This window comes from Schistocerca cancellata, chromosome 4 (assembly GCF_023864275.1).
Source record: "Schistocerca cancellata isolate TAMUIC-IGC-003103 chromosome 4, iqSchCanc2.1, whole genome shotgun sequence".
Lineage (NCBI taxonomy): Eukaryota > Metazoa > Arthropoda > Insecta > Orthoptera > Acrididae > Schistocerca > Schistocerca cancellata.
In genome coordinates, this window is record NC_064629.1 from 468,060,435 (window position 1) to 468,084,075 (window position 23,641).

Genomic DNA, 23,641 nt, shown 5'->3' on the forward strand with positions numbered 1-23,641 from the left:
TATCTCTGCTGCAAATCCTACATAACCACTGATGAGCCTGATCCACTTTCCCAACACCCACGCCACTGCAGTCCCCCCAGTGAAAAAAACTACTGCATCCATCACACCAAACCCCGGAACTAACAATTCTACGGCAAGTCAGGCACTTCTCACTCATGGCAAAAATAATACTTTAGCTAGAATAAATCAATTAAATTACCGAAAATCAAAAAAGACGTTACAAGAATTAAGCCTATTCACAAATGTATATAAGCAAGTTTTTGATTTAAAATTCCGCTGTTTTTCTGAGATCTGTATTAAAACAACGAAGGTATACGCTATTTATTATATATTTCACTCGATGGAATGAAAAAAAGGACTATTAAACGATATACTTTAACTTTGATTCTCGAAAAACGTTACGAGAATTAGGCCTATAAACAAATGTATATAGGCAAGTTTCTGATATAAAATTACGCTGTTTTTCTGAAATCTGTATTAAAACAATGAATTTATACGCTATTTACGGTAGTTTACTTATTTGTTACCGAGAAACTAGTTAAATTACCGTGAAACAAGAAACAAACACGTTTACAAAATTTAAGCCTAAGCGCGACTTCGCGAAGTTACGATCTTTTCGTGTTTTCTGAAAAAATACGCAAAGAAAAGTCAAACCTTTAACGGCAAGAGTAAACGATACACTAATGCACGTATTTAATTTATTGTCGGCGTTAAACTAAATTATATTCCTGTCTAAATCACTTAACTTTCTGGAAGTGGTTTCTGGCGTCACTTACTCGGCGGCCATCAATCACTGACATGCTGAAGAGGCGATTGTAGCAGCTATTGAGGAAACAGGGTGCAACCAACTGCAGATTCAGGCGCACATTGGAACAAATGAAGCCTGTCGTCTGGGCTCAGAGTTCATATCTGGATCAATTCAGCGACTGGCAGGTAAGTTGGAGAAGATCAACCTTGCGCACAGATTTTAAATGAAGGTCACAATTTGCAGCGTTGTCCCCAGAACCGACCATAGCCTCCTCATTCTGAGTCGAGTAGGACTGTATCAAAGACCTCAATGGTTCTGTGACAACCTAGGCTGTGACTTCCTGAATTTGCGCCATAGGGTAGAGAACTGTAGAGTTCTTCTAAATAGGTCAGGTATACTACACATCAGGTAGCTGACTATGTGTGTGGTGCACACTACGTGACTCTCCATCCAGTCCACATAACGACAGCTGCTGTCAGTGGAAGATACAGGAAAACCTCAAGAAGGGAGCGCTAAAGATATCTTGAGCTACCTTTAATTTTACCGTAATAAAAACTAATTAAGCCACATGCAGAGTTTAGTTTCCCATACCTAACTCGTAACTATTGTTACGTTATTAGTAAAAATATTGTTACGAGTCTCGTAACAATATTTTTACTGAGAAATTACTATGAATCACTATTATTAATACTTCACAATCAACTGATCACTCTCACTCTTGACTAATATTCACACTTGCACTTGCTGCAACTACGACTTTTTACTTATTCATTCTTCAGTCTTACTGTTTCTGCTTCTGAATGTAAGCTAGCTTCCTATTCGGCGAATACTCCGTATTTATAACACTACGTACCGCATATTCTATGTACAAGAAAACAGTAGAATATTCGCGACTTTTCTCGAACAAATGCCAGACAGAATAACGCATCGACATCACTAGAATGGCCGCGACTTTTTTCGTAGGTACGTGTTAGCTATTTATGTGCCAGACAGAAACGTATAAAATACGATGACGCGGACGCGCGTGCTACGTAGGAAAGTGCAACTACTCGAAAAGTCAATTCAGTCGAGTCACTGACAAAAGAAACGAACGAATAGCTTGCAGCAGGCTGACTGGCGGTTGCGGCGCGGGTGGCTATGCTGGTGACACCGCAAGCGGTGGGGGGGGGGGGGGGGGGGGGGGCGTGCGCCCGTGCGCCCCCATATGTATCCGCCGCTGGCTGTAGCAGACACAGAAGAATAAGTGTAAAGTCCAAAAGAATGCCCCTTCCAGGCGGCCACACGGGAGTATAAAAAACCATAGTAGTTAATTGCTGAAGCATTCGCAACGAAGTGCCAGAATTTGAAGTGTTCCTGAAAAGCAGCGAAGCTCACATAATACACTACCAGTCATTAAAATTGCTACACCAAGAAGAAATGTAGATGCTAAAAGGGTATTCATTGGACAAATATATTATGCTAGAACTGACATGTGATTACATTTTCACGCAATTTCGGTGCATTGATCCTGAGAAATCACTACCCTGAACAACCACCTCTGGCCGTAATGACGGCCTTGATACGCTTGGGCGTTGAGTCAAACAGAGCTTGGATGGCGTGTACAGGTACAGCTGCCAATGCAGCTTCAACACGATACCACAGTTCATCAAGAGTAGTGACTGGCGTATTGTGACGAGCCAGTGGCTCAGCCACCATTGACCAGACGTTTTCAATTGGTGAGAGATCTGGAGAATGTGCTGGCCAGGGCAGCAGTCGAACATTTTCTGTATCCAGAATGGGCGCCGGCCAGGGTGGCCGAGCGGTTCTAGGCGCTTGGACCCGCGCGACCGCTACGGTCGCAGGTTCGAATCCTGCCTCGGGCATGGATGTGTGTGATGTCCTTAGGTTAGTTGGGTTTAAGTAGTTCTAAGTTCTAAGTTCTAAGGGACTCATGACCTCAGAAGTTAAGTCCCATAGGGCTCAGAGCCATTTGAACCAACCCAGAAAGGCCGGTACAGGACCTGCAACACGCGGTCGTGCATTATCCTGCTGAAATGTAGGGTTTCGCAGGGATCGAATGAAGGGTAGAGCCACGGGTCGTAACACATCTGAAATGTAACGTCCAACGTCCACTGTTCAAAGTGCCATCAATGCGAACAAGGGGTGACCGAGACGTGTAACCAATGGCACCCCATACCATAACGCCGGGTGATACGCCAGTATGGCGATGATGAATACACGCTTCCAATGTGCGTTCACCGCGATGCCGCCAAACAGGGATGCGACCATCATGATGCTGTAAACAGAACCTGGATTCATCCGAAAAAATGACGTTTTGCCATTCGTGCACCCAGGTTCGTCGTTGAGTACACCATCGCAGGCGCTCCTGTCTGTGACGCAGCGTCAAGGGTAACCGCAGCCATGGTCTCCGAGTTGATAGTCCATGCTGCTGCAAACGTCGTCGAACTGTTCGTACAGACGGTTGTTGTCTTGTAAATGTCCCCATCTGTTGACTCATGGATCGAGACGTGGCTGCACGATCCGTTACATCCATGCGATTAAGATGCCTGTCATCTCGACTGCTAGTGATACGAGGCCGTTGAGATCCAGCACGGCGTTCCGTATTACCCTCCTGAACCCACCGATTCCATATTCTGCTAACAGTCATTGGATCTCGACGAACGCGGGCAGCAATGTTGCGATACGATAAACCGCAATCGCGATAGGCTACAGTCCGACCTTTATGAAAGTCGGAAACGTGATGATACGCATTTCTCCTCCTTACACGAGGCATCACAACTACGTTTCACCAGGCAACGCCGGACAACTGCTGTTTGTGTATGAGAAATCGGTTGGAAACTTTCCTCATGTCAGCACGTTGTAGGTGTCGCCACCGACGCCAACCTTGTGTGAATGCTCTGAAAAGCTAATCATTTGCATATACAGCATCTTCTTCCTGTCGGTTAAATTTCGCGTCAGTAGCACGTCATCTTCGTGGTGTAGCAATTTTAATGGCCAGTAGTGTATTACTTACAGAGAGCCGGTTGAAACCTGTAATTAGTAGCAGTGAGATTGTTGGGGATAATTGAAGTATTTATGGAGAGGGTAGGCTAGTGGGAAATGGAAGTTGTACATTTATCGGAGCAGACAAGAGAGTAAAATCCACCTAGATAAAACTGAAGCAGCACGTGAGATTCTTTCGGCAAGACTCAGTATCAGGGTTGGGCATAAAATGGTAACTGGATCCTTCTATCGCCTGCCAGACTCGCCTTCTGATGTAATGGAAAGCTGTAGAGAAAACCCCAGTTTGCTTGTACGTAACTTCCCCAATCACACTAAACTCATCTGTGGAGGCTTTAATGATCCACCAATTTATTAGGAAAATTAATAGGTGTTAGGGGCGGACGTGATAAAACATCCTATGAAACATTATCGAATGCCTTCTCTGAAAACTACCAAGAAAAGATAGTTCGGAACACCACTCGATGTGGAATATATTATATCTAATGACAGCAAACAGACCTGACCTCTTTTGGGGATGTCCACATAGAATCTGGTACCAGTGACAATGACGAGGTTGTGGTGACAATGATTATCAAAGTACAAGGACAATCAGAACAAGTAGAAAGATATATATTTTCAGTAAACTAGATTTGAAAAAACAGTAGTTCCATACCTCAATGAGAAACTTGAAACTCTCAGCACAGGACAGGAGTATGTAGATGAACTATGGCTTTAGCTAAAAAAAAAAAAAAAAAAAGTTGACCATGCACTGGATGGGTATGTACATAGTAGAATAGTTCATACTGCAAGGGACCCTCCATGGTATATAGCCACTGTAAAGAAACTTCTTCAGAAACGAGACCATTGCATTACAGGTGTAAAACAAATCATAGGGCAATAGATAGAGAGATGCTGAATGAAACGCGTGTGGCTGTCAAGAGAACAATGCGTGAAGCCTTCAGTGACTACCCTAGCAGAATATTGTGAAATGATCTTTCACAAAACGCACAAAAATCATGCTCGTTATGTAAAGGCTGTTGGGGGCGCCAATTCAGTGTCAAGTTATTCGCGAATCAAATAGGAACTGATACTAATGCAGAAGAAATGCTCCAGTTTAATCGTCGCACAACTGAGAAGATGAGTGAAATCAGTATTAGTGTCACTGGTGTTGAGAAATAGCTGAAATCGTTACAATTTAACAGAACTCCAGGGCCCAGTGGAATCCCTGTCAGATCCTATACTAAATTTACTGCTGAGTTAGCCCCACTTCTAAAAATAATCTATCATGGATCTCTCGAATTGTTTGCTACAGTTAATTATCATAGATTATAATTTTTATCAAAGATGTAGGTTCTACATGTCATTTTAATCGGAACGTCAGTGCGCATCTACAGATACTATCCTCACACTTACATATTAACTCATTAAATAATTATGGTATGTACTAGAAGGCAGTGAGATGGGTCTGTTAGCCCGTGACGTAGAGGGTGAATGCTTCAAACGGCCTATGAGGCATCTAGATTGCAATCTGCGAGGGATTCACAAATCTCTTTCCATGATTGCCCTCTTCTTCCGTTCTACTCCTCCCCCCTCTCAACCCACTGCTCTGCTTCATCAAATGGCAGACAAAACTTCCCCTGTCTGCGCCAGGGCGAGTTCACCACTGCGCGAGTTCATCATGTCAGTGTGTAGAATTAAAAAATGAAATGATCGCATGGCATTGTTACCTGGTTTGCCCCACTCGGGTTCGGCCGCCTAGCGCAAGCCTTATTTCAGTCGGCGCTACCTTGGGTGACTTGCAGCCGATGATGAGGACAACACAACACCCAGTCCACAAGCGGAGAAAATCTTTAACCCGGCTGGGAACCGAACCCTGGCTCAGCGCATGGGAGGCAAGCACGTTACCACCCAGCTAAGCAGGCGGACTGTGTGCAGAATGGGGAAGTTGTGTGATCTATCTGAGTTTGACGGAAGGCAGATTGTGATGGCCCAGAGGCTCGGCACGAGCATTTGGGAAACTGCACGAGCTGTCAGGTGTTCAAGGAGTGCTGCGGTGAGTGTCTTCAATACATGGTGAAACCAAGACAAAACTGCCTCGTGATGACTGGGTGTTGTGTGATGTCCTTAGGTTAGTTAGGTTTAAGTAGTTCTAAGTTCTAGGGGATTGATGACCATAGATGTTAAGTCCCATAGTGCTCAGAGCCATTTTGAACCAAGATAAAACCGCGTCCATATGTTGTGGTGTTAGGCAGCCACCTCTCATTACAGGCGTCGGACGTCGTAGGCTGGGCAGACTGGTAAAACAAGACAGACTGCGGACTGTGGCGGAACTAACAACAGACTTTAGTGCTGGGCAGTGTACAGCTGTGTCTGAACACACAATGCACCAAACCCTACTAACGATGGGCCTCCACATCAGACGACTCATGCACGTGTCAATGTTAACACCATGACATTGGCAACTACAGATGAAATGGGCAAGTGACAAGCGGCACTGGATGTTGGTGCATTAGCAGACTATTGCATGGTCTGATGAATCCTGACACCTTCTTGACTGTACTGATGGAAGGGCACGAATCCGTCGTCTTGCAGGGGAACAGCTCGTTGACACCTGTACTGTGGGATGGAGACAAGCTGGCGGCAGCTTCATTATGCTCTAGGGAACATTCACGTTTGTATCCACAGCTCCAGTAGAGCTCGTGCAAGGCACCATGATGGCCAAGGGGTATCGTACACTGGTTGCAGACTATGAACACCCCACAGTTGTAGACCACGGACATGACAATCATCTTTCCCGATGACAGTGGCATTTTTCAACAAGATAATGCACCATGTCATAAGATCAAGGTGTGCTGGAGTGGTTCGAGGAACACATTGGCTAGTTCCAGGTAATTTGCTGGCCCCCCAACTCACGAGATCTGAACCCCAATCGAACACAGCTGGGATGTGATTAAACGTGGTATCAGAGCTCATCGTCCTCCTCCCCAGAATTTACGGGAATCAGGTGACTTCTGCGTGCAGATGTGGTGCCAGCTCCCTCCAGTAACCTACCAAGGCCTCATTGCTTCCATGCCTTGATGCGTTGCCGCTGTTATTAATGCCAAAGGTGGACATATCTCTGTTAGGAAGGTAGTCACAATCTTCTGGCTGATTAGTGTATAGTTTTATAACTGGTGATAATGTCACTACTTTTAGATTTGGAATAGCTTACAGTAACAGTAAATTTTGAGGTCATTCAAACACTGATGAACATGTGATAGTTTTATCTTTTATGAACAATTAGTATTTCATTCTAAGAACTACACGTGAACTTTTCTATGAGATGTTAGGTGAACCTGTAGCCAACTGAGGCACTCTTATATCGTCAGTGTTTAAATTGGTTCATGCCACAGCAGTTTAGAACTCTCTGGGGATTGAAATAATTGTATTAAAACTACAAGCCTTTGCCAGTGAAGTTATTTATAGCTTATCACTTTCATCAAAGCACTTCATACAATGCAATGCACTGCAAATTTATTACTCCTAGCTCACGAAGATATTACGTGGCTGTGTGATCTACCATAATACAAACAGTGGGCCAAAGAAATCGTTTCAGACCACACATTGCCCCAAGATTCATTACATTAAAGTATTTCAATAAAGAGTTGTAACGTCATGCAGTCATATACCCGCTCTGATTTAGCATTTGCACAATCTATTATGCGTGCATTATTATCAGCCAGCTGTCCACCCAAATGAATGGCTGCTGTCAAACTGTGAGCAAGAGCACAGTTGATCACCCAATAGCACAATATGCTTATGAGCATGAAATCGTCCTGATTAACAATATCTTCTGTGAATTAAGTAAATGGGAATGGTCCTTACAATACATCTTTTCACCCCACAGTGCTTTTTGTCTCGATCCCTGGTAGCCCCTGACCCATATCCTTTCGCTTGCTCCCATGCCCCCACTTCACTCATTCTTCACTCACTCTCTCCTCTTTCCACAGCTGGCCTCTTCTTCTGTTCTACTCTTACCCCTTCCCCCCTCGGGCATGGGTGAGTGTGTTGTCCTTAGCGCAAGTTAGTTTGAGTTAGATTAAGTAGTGCATAAGCCTAGGGAGCGATGACCTCAGCAGTTTGGTTCCATAGTCCTTACCAAAAATTTCCATGTCCCCATCCTCCCTTCCTGCTCTCAACCCACTCCTCTTCTTCATCGAGTGCCAGACATAACTCCTCCTGACTGCCCCAGGGCGATTTCATCATATCAGAGCCACTTTCCTAAAGTGTGCCCTTGTTGCCTCTCCCTTGCAGCCATCAACGACCGTCCTCTCCATACCTTCTCTGTCTTCCTTCCTCCTTTCTTCTCTCGCCAACTCCACCTACCTCAACTCCCCCCCCCTCCTACCCCCCACCCGACTTCCATTTCACACATACCATTCCAGCTGCAGTGTAGTCATGTAGCGGTGCATTTACACATGGTTTTTTTGTGTTTCAGTTATCTCTCAAGAAGGTATTCATTTTAAAGCTTAACGAAGTTGCCAGTGTTGTTTGTGTGCCTGTCAACTGCTCAACGCCTCAGCTCTGTGGCGAGTTGTGACCTTCACTTCTTTCAATATTTGTAGTCCAGTCAGGAATTTCCATCATTATACCTTTTATTTTTCCTTTGGTCAGCTTGAGGTCTCCCAGTCGAACTAAGTTGTGAGTGTGGTGCATACCCTGTGTTACATTCTTTACATGCTGCATATAGTAAATTGATATTACCTCTTTTCAATTTTTCCCTCAACTTCATACCTGAGCTGCAGTGTGAATCCCCAGGCAGATACGAACAGATAGGTTGTTTATTAACAGCATGATAGAGGAAAGATCTTCCTCCTTGTAATTCCTAATTGTTTTCTGACTAAAAAGCGATATTTTGCTATCTGGAACAGAGATCATGTGAAACTCAGCCCGCCCTATTTGCCCAAGAAATTCACAGTGCCGTAGACACTGGCGAGCAGATTGATGCCGTATTCCTGGACTTCAGGAAGGCATTTGATACGGTTCCGCACTTACGTTTAATGAAAAAAATACGAGCTTACGGAATATCGGACCAGGTTTGTGATTGGATTCAGGATTTCCTAGAAGAAAGAACACAACATGTCATTCTTAACGGTTCAAAATCTGCAGATGTAGAGGTAATTTCGGGAGTACCGCAAGGAAGCGTGATAGGACCTTTATTGTTTACAATATACATAAATGACTTAGTTGACAACATCGGTAGCTCCGTGAGGCTATTTGCAGATGACACGGTTGTCTACAAGAAAGTAGCAACATCTGAAGACTCGTACGTACTCCAGGAAGACCTGCAGAGGATTAATGCATGGTGCGACAGCTGGCAGCTTTCCCTAAACGTAGATAAATGTAATATAATGCGCATACATAGGGGCAGAAATCCATTCCAGTACGATTATGCCATAGGTGGTAAATCATTGGAAGCGGTAACGACCGTAAAATACTTAGGAGTTACTATCCGGAGCGATCTGAAGTGGAATGATCACATAAAACAAATAGTGGGAAAAGCAGGCGCCAGGTTGAGATTCATAGGAAGAATTCTAAGAAAATGTGACTCATCGACGAAAGAAGTAGCTTACAAAACGCTTGTTCGTCCGATTCTTGAGTATTGCTCATCAGTATGGGACCCTTACCAGGTTGGATTAATAGAAGAGATAGACATGATCCAGCGAAAAGCAGCGCGATTCGTCATGGGGACATTTAGTCAGCGCGAGAGCGTTACGGAGATGCTGAACAAGCTCCAGTGGCGGACACTTCAAGAAAGGCGTTACGCAATACGGAGAGGTTTATTATCGAAATTACGAGAGAGCACATTCCGGGAAGAGATGGGCAACATATTACTACCGCCTACATATATCTCGCGTAATGATCACAACGAAAAGATCCGAGAAATTAGAGCAAATACGGAGACTTACAAGCAGTCGTTCTTCCCACGCACAATTCGTGAATGGAACAGGGAAGGGGGGATCAGATAGTGGTACAATAAGTACCCTCCGCCACACACCGTAAGGTGGCTCGCGGAGTATAGATGTAGATGTAGATGTAGAACATGTAATACCCTCTTCTGGTGATATATGATCTTGCTAAAATGGACACCGTTCTTACAGCTTCCTCTTCAGTTCGTGACACGGGAATCAGCTTCCTCTCGTCTTGCAGGTATAATTAACCTTGGCTTCTAGCTTAAGCACTGCGATTATGGTCAAGTTGCTAACAGACATTGAGGACAAGTGGGGATATTTCAAAGCTACATAAATAAGATACAGTTTTAAAGAAGCAGATATACTGGATAAAATCCTCAGATACAAATATAAGAATCTCTCTTAATTAATTGCTCTGACAACATTTAAACGAGTTGCAAAGTATGATTAAACTGTTCAGTTTGCACATGTTACAGGAGCAGCAGTCACTACACGGTCAGCTGGAGAAAATCACATACAGCAAATACTGAAATATACGATTAATGAAGGCGAGTGAGAGACATGATACTAAAACGGCAGTCGATTTTTTAGCATTAGCTACCTGAGCGGCAGGGTAGATGAGTCCAAGCTTTGGTTGCGATCGTACTTTCGAGTTGCCATCTTAATAAAACTAAACGGAACTCCGACCGAACAGACCATGAATGCCCAACGGTACCGACCGGCCGCCGTGTCATCCTCAACCACAGGCATCACTGGATGCAGATACGGAGTGGCATGTGGTCAGCACACCGCTCTCCCTGCCGTATGTCAGTTTACGAGACCGGAGCCGCTACTTCTAAATCAAGTAGCTCCTCAGTTTGCCTCGTAAGGGCTGAGTGCACCCCGCGTGCCAACAGCGCTCGGCAGACCGGATGGTCACCCATCCAAGTGCTAGCCCAGCCCGACAGCGCTTAACTTCGGTGATCTGACGGGAACTGGTGTTACCACAGCGGCAAGGCCGCTGACCATTGTCATATTAATACTTATTGTTAATCAAGTTGTCGCGACGAACGAGCAACAAGCTGCTGAAACAGTTTGCTCATTGAAAACTGGTAGTATACCCTACAGTTCTGAGGCTTCAGCAGTCAGGTATATTACTAGAACGTGGTGTCTAAACAGCTGGTCCATGGGGCGCGATGGTGACTGTACCTCTAGTGGAAAAGCGTGTTGACTTTTACAGGAGACCCAAAAGTAAACAAGTGAGAGCTACGGGTGGCAACAATGGTGCTATATTTTATGAACAAATTAGCTGTGAATTTTGTAGCAGTTCTGTAAGGACCATTCTGGGACGGCAAGATGCCAAGCATGGCATCTTTTTAACGGCAAAATCCACTTAACACTGCACGTGAAAGTGTTATAGTTCTTGCAAAAGCTTAGTTTTAACAGAAATCGTGATGTTGGTGATAATTAGTAGTTTTCTAATGAAACTAAGTATCGTCTCAAAATAATCTTGGTAGAATACCTGCATGTCTGTGTATCACCATTGTCTAGTCATCATGTCTCGGCCACTCTTACACCACACGTAAAACTCATATGAAAATTCTCTCACTCCTTACTTACTGACGTTTGTGGATTAATTTTTATCCTCAAGAGCTTAATTTTCTTTAATGTGAGTATTTCTGAAATTTTATCGCCATCGCTTGTGTGTGTGGCTGCACATACAGGTTCTTATGTTAAGCGTTGTAAGCTAAGAAACTCCGTGTACTAGAAGGTATGAGCCTAGAAACATACACCGAAAGGTCATAGACATGATGATCCCGTTGCTAATTTTTTCCAGCTGTGGAAAAACAAAAGCGGTTATTAACTTCTCGTTCATGACAAAGGTCTAAGAATTTAAGGATGTCCATGGGTATATTAAATCTCTTTCTTACCTATTTTTTATTAAAGTAGACATAATGTGGTCTGTTTGAGCTTTACCGCTTCCAAATTTTATTTTTCATGACGTTGCTTGTGGTAAGCGAGACTATATGAAGGCATACTTTTCTAGTATGAAGCGGCAGCAAGTCAACGTTGTCAGACGCACCCATGTGTGTGTGTGTGTGTGTGTGTGTGTGTGTGTGTGTGTGTGTGTGTGTCTGATCTCCCACTTCGCCTCCCTTGTGCTCTGTTCTTCTCCTCCCTCACAATATAGTGGGCAGTTACTGTGATATCTCGTCACATCATATAATATGACCAGCTGCGATGTCATCGTCATATATTTGGTCTATTATCATTACTGGGACTCAACGGCAGAAATTTTATTCATAAAGACTGAGGAGTGGCCCGAATACCCATTACTCTCCTACTACTCTCCACAAAAGATGACATGCATTCAAGAAATTCTCAGTGGCTTCGCAAACCTTAATAAGTAGCTCATAATAACACATTATCTTTACTATTAGTTAACTTAAATTTATATCATAAGCTTGTTGACAGTCTGAAAACACTGTACCCAGATGGCCACATTTTTCTGTAGCTGTTAGGATATCATGTATGAAAATGACCAGTATTTGGGTCCAGGTAGATCATATCGTTTGAACGCAGAATAAGTTCAAGAATACTGCAAGAGATTTCTCATTAATGTTAATAGTTTTCGTGGCATGCTGCGGGGGCTTTCTCTACGTTCGATCCTTTTCAGTCCCCTCCTTCGAAGTATACGTCGGTCTGCGTCATTGTGCGAAAGTTGTCAGTCATCCAGCCCCCATGTGCTGACTGCATGGCGTCTTTGCTGCCGATGAGGCAGTGTCACTCTCGTCGAACAGACAATTCTAAAATGTTCATTTCCTGTCTAGCTTAATAGCAGTACCTTAGTTCTGTTTTACACAATCGTTCACGTTGTGCTGCCGAGCGCAACCATATGAAATAACACCGAGTAATCAGCATACTTTATACTTCTCAAGTCGGAACTTGATTCTTAAGAGCACAGTCTTACGGACGTAAGTAGCCACATTACATTACCGTCAAAAGAAATAACGGCTCACGAGAAGCAGGTTAAGAAAACTTACGTTGAAACTACGTTGAGACCAGCAGCTCGCAACTTTCTTAGTCGATCTCGCCACAGAGGGTGAGGCAGACGAAAGTAGTGTAAGGAGCCAGCTACGTAGCGGAAGGGTTCTCCATCCAGAAGAAAAGTGTTGTTCTCGTAATCCACGGTAAACGATCTGGGTGCAACCGTTGTCTCCTCTGCATCTTGTGGCCTCACCTGAAACAAATGAAATATAGGTTAAACAATGAAAGTTCTGAGGAGGAACGTTGACTACTCTCGTGGTCATACATTCATAACAAAAAAACAACGGAGATGGTTAAGAGAAACTGCAAGCACCCACAATGACTTACTGACCGGTTATTGGTTTCTGGTGGCTATGCCCGTGACAGAGATACGCTGGCTTAATGTACTCTAGTGATCGATTTTTTATCCTTCTTTGATAGTAAGAATTATGTATAAGAACAAATCAACTAAAAGCAGCGAATATGTTCATCAGGCTGACTTCGATATTTTTTCTTTTCTAATCCCCAGTTAGGTTCCATCACATGTAAAAATGAGATGTGTGAAATCCAGGCTCATTGTTAATAGGATAAGAGGATGTGTGTCTCTGGGCCCTTAGTATCAGGAACTCCAGCATAAAAGAGTACCACTAATTTTATAAAACATAATTTCCATACGTCGAATCTAATCATTACCTAATGAACGCAGGTTGTTTGCTTCGATCTCCTTAAATGAGTGCGTTCTTATTTCACTGTAGGAAATGATCTGTAATGTGATGAGTCAGTGACCTCGAAACCAAGTAGGGAGAAGGCAAAGAGACTGCAGCTCCTTTTTACGACCCAAATCGGGCCATCTCAGTCGTCTTTCGTTTTCGTCAACTTCAGAGAAAACCTAAGTTCATTTGTACGTAGGTTTCACAATCATATTGTCTTCACTGAAGGAGGCGTTAATCATCCAACAATCGATTTTGAAAATTATACTCTTGAAAGTGGTGGGTGTGACAAGTTGTCCTGCGTTGAACATTACTAAATGCGTTCTCTGATAACTGAGCCGGCCGCGGTGGTCTAGCGGTTCTAGGCGCTGCAGTCCGGAACCGTGGGACTGCTACGGTCGCAGGTTCGAATCCTGCCTCGGGCATGGATGTGTATGATGTCCTTAGGTTAGTTAGGTTTAAGTAGTTCTCAGTTCTAGGGGACTGATGACCACGGATGTTTAGTCCCATAGTGCTCAGAGCCATTTGAACCATTTTTTTGAGAACTGCCTAGAACATATTGTTCGGAACTCCACTCATGTTGGGAATGCTGTACATTGGATCTACTAGTCACTTGACGTCTTTGAGGAATTCCGCGTAGGAACTCGTGCCAGTGACCATGAGCCAGTTGTAACAACAATAATTACCGAAGCACATATGGCAATTAAAACAAGTGGAAAGATTTACGTTGTTAGTAAAACAGATAAAGAGTCAATAGCGTCGTATCTCATAAGAAAATCTAGACACTTAACTCTGAAGAGGAACATGTACAAGGACTGTGGTCCAGGTTAAGAAGAATAGTTGACTATACACCTAATAGACATGTACGTAATAGAACAGATCACAATGGAAGGGATCCTCCATGGTTTACAATAACTGCAAAGTAGTTTCTAAAGAAGCACGGAGCACTGCATAATAGGTGTAAAACAAAACATAGAGCTATAGGCAGGGAAATGCTGAATGACATACATTTGGTTGTCAAGAGAGCAATGTGTGAATCCTTCGTTGACTACTGTAATAGGAAATTTTCGAAGAATCTATCATAAAAGGCATAGAAATTCTGGTCATATCTGAAGGCTGTAAGGGTACCAAAGTTAGTGTCCAGAAGTTCATGGACGAGACAGGTGCTGAAACTTAGGGATGCAAAACAAAACCAGAAGCCCTGAACTCGGTTTTAAAACGTTCCTTTACAAATGAAATTCCAGGGGTATTTTCCCGAATCAGTTCTCGCACCGCTGCAAAGATGAGTGATATATCAGTGTCAGTACAGGTGAAGAACAGCTGAAATCGCTAAAATTAGACAACGCTGTAGGACCCAATGGAATCCTTATGAGATTCTATACAGAACTTACAGCTGATTAGCCCCTCTTTTAACTACAATCTATCGTAGACTCCTTGCATAAAAAACCGTGCTCAGTAGCTGGAAGAAAGCATTTCTCCCTACATGAAGGGTAGCAGAAGTGATCAACAAAAGTGTCGTCCAATATCTTTGACATCCATTTGTTATGAGTTCATACTTAAGGAGGTATCTCACACGGAATAGCCTCCCTTCCAACCACCATAGATTACCAAAACATCGATTACGTGAAACCCTGCTCGAACTTTTCTCAAATAACATCCTGAAAGCTATGGATCAAGGCAGTCAGATAGATTCAGTATTTCTCGAAGTCCAAAAAAACATTTGGATCAGTACCACTTCTACGCTTACTATTGAAAGTGCGATCGCATAGGGCATCAAGCGAAATTTGTGACTGGATTGAGGATTTCATGATAAGGAGGACGTGGCATGTTACATTGGATGAAGAATCATCGACAGATGTAGAAGCAACTTCAGGTATTCTTCACGGAAGTGTGTTGGTACCCTTGTTGTCCACATTGTATAAACTCTAAGAAAAAAAGAAAAAGAAAAAAAGGCGCACCACGAAGGAAGTATCCTAATGGTACGGAAATCGGTAGTTTAAATGTAAATGTACAGGCAAACAAACGATAACAATTTCGGAAGAAATGGATGGTTTATTCAAGAGAAAGAGCTTCACAAACTGAGCAAGTTAATAACGCGTTAACCCACCTCTGGACCTTATTCAAGCAGTTATTCGGCTTGATATTGATTGACAGAGTTATGGTGTGTCCTCTTGAGGGATATCGGGCCAAATTCTGCCCAATTGACACATTACATCGTCAAAAACACGAGCTGGTTGGAGGAACCTGCCCATTATGCTCCAAACGTTCTGAATTAGGGAGAGATCCAGCGACCTCGCTGTCCAAAGTAGGGTCTGGCAAGCACGAAGACTAGCAGTAGAAACTCTCACTATGTGTTGGCGGGATTATCTTGCTGAAATGTAAGCGTTGGATGGCTTGCCATGAAAGACAACAACACGGGCCGTAGAATATCATCGACGTACCGTTGTGCCACAAGGGGTGCCGTGGATGACAACTTAAGGGACCCTGGTATGAAAAGCAGTGGCACTCCAGACAATCATTCCCGGTTATCAAGCCACATGGTGGGTGACAGTCAAATTGGTATCCCATCGCCATCTGGGGTGTCTTTTATAAACGTCTTCGCTGGTCATAGAAGCTCAGTTCGAAGTGGGACTCATCTCTGAAGACAATTCTACTGCAGTTAATAAGATTTCAGGTCGAAGACATGTCTGTAGACACCGCGGGCAGTGGTGGGATACCAGTCTGACTGCCGCCCGCCATGTGGCCTGACAACCAGGAGTGATGGCCTGGGGCGTCATTTGTTTTCATAGCAGGACCCCTTTGGCTGTCATCCACGGCACGCTTATGGTCCAGCGGGATGTCGACGATATTCCTCGCCTATTTTATTTCCCTTTATAGTAAGCCGTCCTAGGCTTACATTTCAGCATGATAATGCCTTTCCATACACATCTAGAGTTTCTACTACTTGCCTTCATGCTTGTCAAATCATAAAGTGGCCAACTAGGTCGCTGGAATTCTCCGCAATCGAGAATGTTTGGAGTACTATGGGCAGGGTCCTCCAAACTTCTCTGGCTTTTGACGATCTAACGCGCCAATTGGACGGAATTTGCCAAAACATCCCTCAGGAGGACATGCAAGTATTTATCAATCAATATGAAGCAAAATAATTGCTTGTATAAGATCCAGAGATGGGTCAAAGCACATTGACTTCCTCAATTTGTGAAGCTCTTTCTCTTGAATAAATAATCCAATTTTTGTGAAATTGTAATCATTTGTTTGTTGCTCTGTGGATGTTTATCACATTATCGATTTCTGACCCATTTCGATAATTCCTTCGTGGCACTTCCTTTTTTTTTTTTTTGGCTTGGAGTCTGTTAACGACCTTGCTAGTAACTTCAGACAGATGATGCAGTTATCTATGATGTGATAGTGTCTGTTAATAGCTGCTCAAGTATTCAGTGAGAACTTGGTAAGATTTCGAAGTAATGTAATGAGTGGCAACTTGCTTTAAATGTCAAGGGATGTACAACTGTGCACTTCAAAAAATGAAAAACCTTAGTATCCTATGAATACAATATCAACAAGTCACAGTTGTAATTAGTCAATTAGTAGAAATACCTGGGTGTAACACTTTGCAGGGATACAAAATGGTACTACCACGTAGGCTCACCCATAGGTAAAGCAGGTGGAAGACTTGAGATCATTGGTAGAATACTAGAGAAATGCAATCACTCTACGAAAGAGATGGCACAGAAATCATTCATCCGACACATCCTAGAATATTGCTCTAATATGTGGGATCCGTACCAGACAGGACTGATTAGGGATACTGGAGATATACAGAGAACGACAACGTGAATGGTCACAGGTTTGATTGACCCATGGGACAATGTTGCAGATATGCTGAAGAAATTGAACTGGCCGACACTTGTGATAGAAATAATCTGTCTCAGAAAAACTGTTGAGGCTCTTGTGGCCACTTTTGATATACTGCCTGTTGACTTTTGTCTCAGATTTTTCAACCAGTGTTTGTTTGGAAATTTGTCTGATGTTTTGCTCAAATCAGTGGCTAACATTGTCAAAGCTCCACGCTCCATTGCTTATGGTGGACTTAAGTCGAATATCTTCTCTTTCGGCAGATGTGCGGAGGAACCTGTGAGACATAAAAGCTTTACTACCTCAGTTGTATAGAGGAACAAAAAAGTTGATGTACCACTAAGACCGATCGTAAGTGCTTCTGTCTTTCTGACATATAACTGATATATAACTGACATATAACTCGCGAAACACTTGTCATAGCTTCAACCTAAATTTCTGGTGGCAGGCTGAAATCAAGCATCTTCTCCCTTGATGGATATAGATATGTAGCAGAGATAACCTAGCACCTCGGCTGTACGGAATACCAAAAATCAATAAAGATGACATCCCACTAAGAAAATGATTATAAGTGACCCTGGCTCCTTGATATATAAACTGGTGAAGCACTTGGCCTCTCTGATTCAACAGCACTTGGGAAAATCTGACTCAGGAGAGTTCGTTGAGAAGCTGAAGGAACGAAAACTTGGACCAAGCGACATCCTGGTCAGCTCTGAGTCAGCACTTGGGAAAATCTGACTCAGGAGAGTTCGTTGAGAAGCTGAAGGAACGAAAACTTGGACCAAGCGACATCCTGGTCACCTCTGACGTTGTTTTTTTTTTTTTTTTTTTTACCATTGTACCACTGAATGATTATCTGGACAACGTCGGTTCCATTTTCCTGCATGACATCACTATGCTCTTTTATGCATGTCTTGCCATGAGTTTCTATGAACACCTGGAAGTTATAGCCATGGGCACTCCACCTCGTGCACACCTTCACTGTGTGAAGCCATGTTGAGGAATGGTTCAGTGACTTGCTAAGACATCTGAACAGTCTCCACGCCAACATAAAATTTACTGTGGGAGTGAAAAGGGTCAACAGTCACCCTTTCTACAAGTGCTGCTTACGAGAAATAGTGTGAAGCTAGAACACAGCATATATCTAAAACTGACTCACAGATACATATATGCAGACAGTGTGAAATCATCATCCAACCCATAAAAGAGTGATGAAGTGTACAAGACGAATATGTCAACCGCAGCACCTTGGATGCAAGATGTAACACCTGGAAAAGGTTCCGATGAGCAATCAGCATTCCAACAGGTGCATAAGAAATGACATGAAATCTAAAACTAGGCGAAGTGAAATGCAGAAAATGAAAAGACAAGTATGGCCTTACTGCTGTACATTCCCAGGGTAACATACAGAATCGGCCATATATGACGCAAACGCACCATAAAGACTATTTACAAACCAAACAAGAAGAACAAAGAGTGTCTTGGATCAGCAAAGGACGAAAAGGATCCACCTCCAATGTCAGAAATGTACAACATAACGTGTACATGTAGAATAGTCTATGTTGGGATGATTGGATGATTCATCAACACCAGAATTACCAAACATAAATGGTGCTACAGGTCCAGACAGGTGGAGAAATCTGCCATGCCAGAGCACGTGCTTTGTGACAACGACCATATAATAATACTTACCGACGCCGAAGTCCTAACTGTGGAGAAGAGCTACCGCACTCGCTTATTCATGGCAGCCATGGAAATCCATAAACATGACAACATCTTCAACAATAAAGAGGAAAACCTCAAACTAAATGGATCGTGGATTCCCATGCTGCAGCGAATGACCGTTGCAGGTAGCAAGGAAGGAACCACAATGGGAATGGCCAGGGGAAAAGCCCACACGAGCTCTACTCCAGTCCACCACCACCAAAGGAGGGCAAAGCTTTAACAGCGTCAGCCACTCGTGCGGGCGAAACATCCGAAAAAAATTGTCAAATAAACGTCAATTAACCCAAGTCAAATAACCCAAGGCACAAGTCAATGTGAAATTCATCCAAGAAAGCCTACTTACAAAGTTTCAAGAACCAGCTTTAAATGACATATTCCTACAATATATACTACAAACCCATACATATCGCTCCAGTAGAGATCATGAGAGGCGTTTAAACAGTCATTCTTCCTGCACTCCGTACATGAATGGAATAGGGAGAAGCAATAATAATTGGTACTATGGAAAGTACCCTCTGCCATGCACTTCACAGTGGTGTTCAGAGAATGGACATACATTTAACAATCTTAGAAAGTACGGTATCTTCATATTTTCGCTCATATATTAGTCGCATGAAAACACTGAAAACAAACTTCCATATGAAAAAGAAACGTTGTTGATTTTCTTTTAAAATATCATAAACGTACTTGAAAATAAAGGGAAATAAAAACCCATTATTAATTCAATGCTGCTAATTTTGCTCTTATTTCGGACTTTAAACTTACTATTGCGTCGATTGTATCATTTTTTCTCAGACCAACATGCCGAACTGATGATATCAGGTTCAAGTAGTGTTGATTGACAAGTACTAGATTTTGAGGTAGTTCATTGCTACAAGTGAAAAAGAGAAGAAGAAGTGAAGTAGTAATCACTTCTAAGCTCGCTGCAGCTTCGTATGATAGGAAGGTCAAAAATGGTTCAAATGGCTCTGAGCACTATGGGACTTAACATCTGTGGTCATCAGTCCCCTAGAACTTAGAACTACTTAAACCTAACTAACCTAAGGACATCACACACATCCATGCCCGAGGCAGGATTCGAACCTGCGACCGGAGCGGTCACGCGGTTCCAGACTGAAGGGCCTTTAACCGCACGGCCACACCGGCCGGCATATAGGAAGGTCAGTGGTGGGAAGCAGTTCACATGAACATAATTACTATCGAAATTCTAGGTCAAGATATCGAAGATATTACGGTCAACAGGAATTATATGACAGTTCCCGATAGAAACTCCATGAGAAAAGGTTCACGTGAAAGTTGCCAGTTAGAAACATCACTCGCATTGCTCAGAGACTATAATGCTCTAGTCTGCAAGAGAAGTCTCCATGATCTAGCAAAAGTTCCACGGCTACAGGCTGCATTCGTGTCACAGCATAGGAGTTTTACGAAGAATGTGCACGGTCTCAAAACGACTCCATCCGCACCTAGGGGCAACAACTCCACTTGCGGCAAGGCATAAGATGGCCGGAATTATTTCGATAATAATACTGACATAAATAATCTGAAAGCACACATTAATGCTAACTTGAATAGTAATCTATGGTGAACTCTGACGCAGCAGAAGAACAAAAACCAAAACAGTAATGGCAACCACAACAGGCCGAGAGGAAACAAACAGCAACGCCGATCAAGAAGATGGAGCGCCGAGGACTGATACTTCGAAAGCAAGACCACAGGAGTACTGTCTGAAACGGGGAGTTGGGGCTAGGGATGTCGTGTCTTTGGTGGTATAGCAAGAACATATCAGCAGGAAGTTCTTTGAGCACCGAGCCTTGTCACCCAATTAGGTTGCTTGGCGCTGAGATTCAAGTTCTAAGACAGCCATGTGGAGACACTTTTCTTCTATGTCTCTTCCCGTGATCGCTGCCTGGAGCAGTAAACACAGTTCTACTTGCTGACTTTTCCCGAGTTCAGGCTTTTTGTCTCGCTTATTATTGAGATGTGCAGTTCTAGTGGTAAGATGGCCCACTGGATAGCCTGTCAAAAACTGAACACAGATCAAGCATGAAAACAGGAAAAGGATTACTGCACCGTAAAAAAAGAAGCAAAATTAGAAAATTATGAACTGTCCGACCAGCCACTGACGTGTCTGTACGCTGTATTCAAATTGTGTCTATGTCGTGGTGTAACGTCCATCTGCAACAGCGAGGTGTAAGGAAGAGACCTACAATGAAAGCTGATTCCGAGATCTTGTGTGTTTTCACCGGTAGTCGACACTAGGATCTCGTGATTACAAAGCGACGAGCCTCCAGACGTATGTACCTCCTGTTTGTTCTACACAGGTACCACATGTTACTACTCTTGCATTCCGTTTTGGACGTTTTGACTCTTGAATTCCTGTGTTGTAACATAGTTCACATCCTTTTATTTGTTGTTTTCATTTTTATGGAGGTCCATGCGGCATCTCTCCTGTTTTCACTATTCATCACATTTACTTGCGGCAGTAATACACTCCTGGAAATTGAAATAAGAACGCCGTGAATTCATTGTCCCAGGAAGGGGAAACTTTATTGACACATTCCTGGGGTCAGATACATCACATGATCACACTGACAGAACCACAGGCACATAAACACAGGCAACAGAGCATGCACAATGTCGGCACTAGTACAGTGTATATCCACCTTTCGCAGCAATGCAGGCTGCTATTCTCCCATGGAGACGATCGTAGAGATGCTGGATGTAGTCCTGTGGAACGGCTTGCCATGCCATTTCCACCTGGCGCCTCAGTTGGACCAGCGTTCGTGCTGGACGTGCAGACCGCGTGAGACGACGCTTCATCCAGTCCCAAACATGCTCAATGGGGGACAGATCCGGAGATCTTGCTGGCCAGGGTAGTTGACTTACACCTTCTAGAGCACGTTGGGTGGCACGGGATACATGCGGACGTGCATTGTCCTGTTGGAACAGCAAGTTCCCTTGCCGGTCTAGGAATGGTAGAACGATAGGTTCGATGACGGTTTGGATGTACCGTGCACTATTCAGTGTCCCCTCGACGATCACCAGTGGTGTACGGCCAGTGTAGGAGATCGCTCCCCACACCATGATGCCGGGTGTAGGCCCTGTGTGCCTCGGTCGTATGCCGTCCTGATTGTGGCGCTCACCTGCACGGCGCCAAACACGCATACGACCATCATTGGCACCAAGGCAGAAGCGACTCTCATCGCTGAAGACGACACGTCTCCATTCGTCACTCCATTCACGCCTGTCGCGACACCACTGGAGGCGGGCTGCACGATGTTGGGGCGTGAGCGGAAGACGGCCTAACGGTGTGCGGGACCGTAGCCCAGCTTCATGGAGACGGTTGCGAATGGTCCTCGCCGATACCCCAGGAGCAACAGTGTCCCTAATTTGCTGGGAAGTGGCGGTGCGGTCCCCTACGGCACTGCGTAGGATCCTACGGTCTTGGCGTGCATCCGTGCGTCGCTGCGGTCCGGTCCCAGGTCGACGGGCACGTGCACCTTCCGCCGACCACTGGCGACAACATCGATGTACTGTGGAGACCTCACGCCCCACGTGTTGAGCAATTCGGCAGTACGTCCACCCGGCCTCCCGCATGCCCACTATACGCCCTCGCTCAAAGTCCGTCAACTGCACATACGGTTCACGTCCACGCTGTCGCGGCATGCTACCAGTGTTAAAGACCGCGATGTAGCTCCGTATGCCACGGCAAACTGGCTGACACTGACGGCGGCGGTGCACAAATGCTGCGCAGCTAGCGCCATTCGACGGCCAACACCGCGGTTCCTGGTGTGTCCGCTGTGCCGTGCGTGTGATCATTGCTTGTACAGCCCTCTCGCAGTGTCCAGAGCAAGTATGGTGGGTCTGACACACCGGTGTCAATGTGTTCTTTTTTCCATTTCCAGGAGTGTATATTCTTACCACATGACTCATATTCCATAACCAGTGTAAAGGACGGCAATTGCGAAGACTACAGAAAGAGAACAGACACGCCAATGACCGGACGAACAGTTCATAACGTTGTGAAAAAAGCGATCTGCCGCTTTGCCATCCAACACCGTAACCACATAAACACGACGCCATGGCTCTTCCAATTCGCTCGATGCTGCACATCTTGGACCGTTCACTGTTTCTGTTTTGCTTCTTTTTGCACAGTTCAGTACACCTTCTTCCTGTTTTCAAACTTGATCCGTGTTCAGTTTTTGACGGGCTGTCTACTAAGCCATCTTACCATTAAATCTGGTGGGGATGCGATAGGGAGTTTTCGTTGTAAGCTGCAGCGTTCAGGATCTATGGTGATAGAGCTGCTTGCTGGCTTTGCAATGGCGCAATTCTATATAACATGATTTTTAGGTTTGCAGATGTATTTTCATCCGAGCGAGGTGAGCACTTTTTTCGGTTCGCATATTTGCCTGATTTAATGACGATTAATATCTATTTTTTTGCATGAGCAATATGCGATTATCAGTCGCTTTTCATTTTACTTTCTACTCATTAAATAGTATTACAGTAACCTGAAAGTATATGAGATGAATTTTCTGTTTTTGTGAATGCGGTTCAAATGGCTCTAAGCACTACGGGACTTTACATCTGAGGTCATTAGTCCCCTAGACTTAGCCTAACCAACCTAAGGACATCACACACATCCATGCCCGAGGCAGGAT

General features: G+C 44.0%; 1 protein-coding gene and 1 pseudogene across 2 annotated transcripts in view; both read right to left on the reverse strand.

Moving 5' to 3' along the window:
- The window catches only part of LOC126183607 (beta-galactosidase-like), a 315,494-nt gene that overhangs the window by 155,174 nt on the left and 136,679 nt on the right, over positions 1-23,641 (reverse strand). For both annotated transcript variants that reach the window (XM_049925719.1, XM_049925718.1), the window contains exon 2: positions 12,705-12,901. In XM_049925719.1, coding sequence (XP_049781676.1) covers positions 12,705-12,901 — 197 coding nt within the window. The remainder of the gene's footprint in view (positions 1-12,704; positions 12,902-23,641) is intronic.
- On the reverse strand, positions 10,569-10,686 carry LOC126185740 (5S ribosomal RNA; annotated as a pseudogene).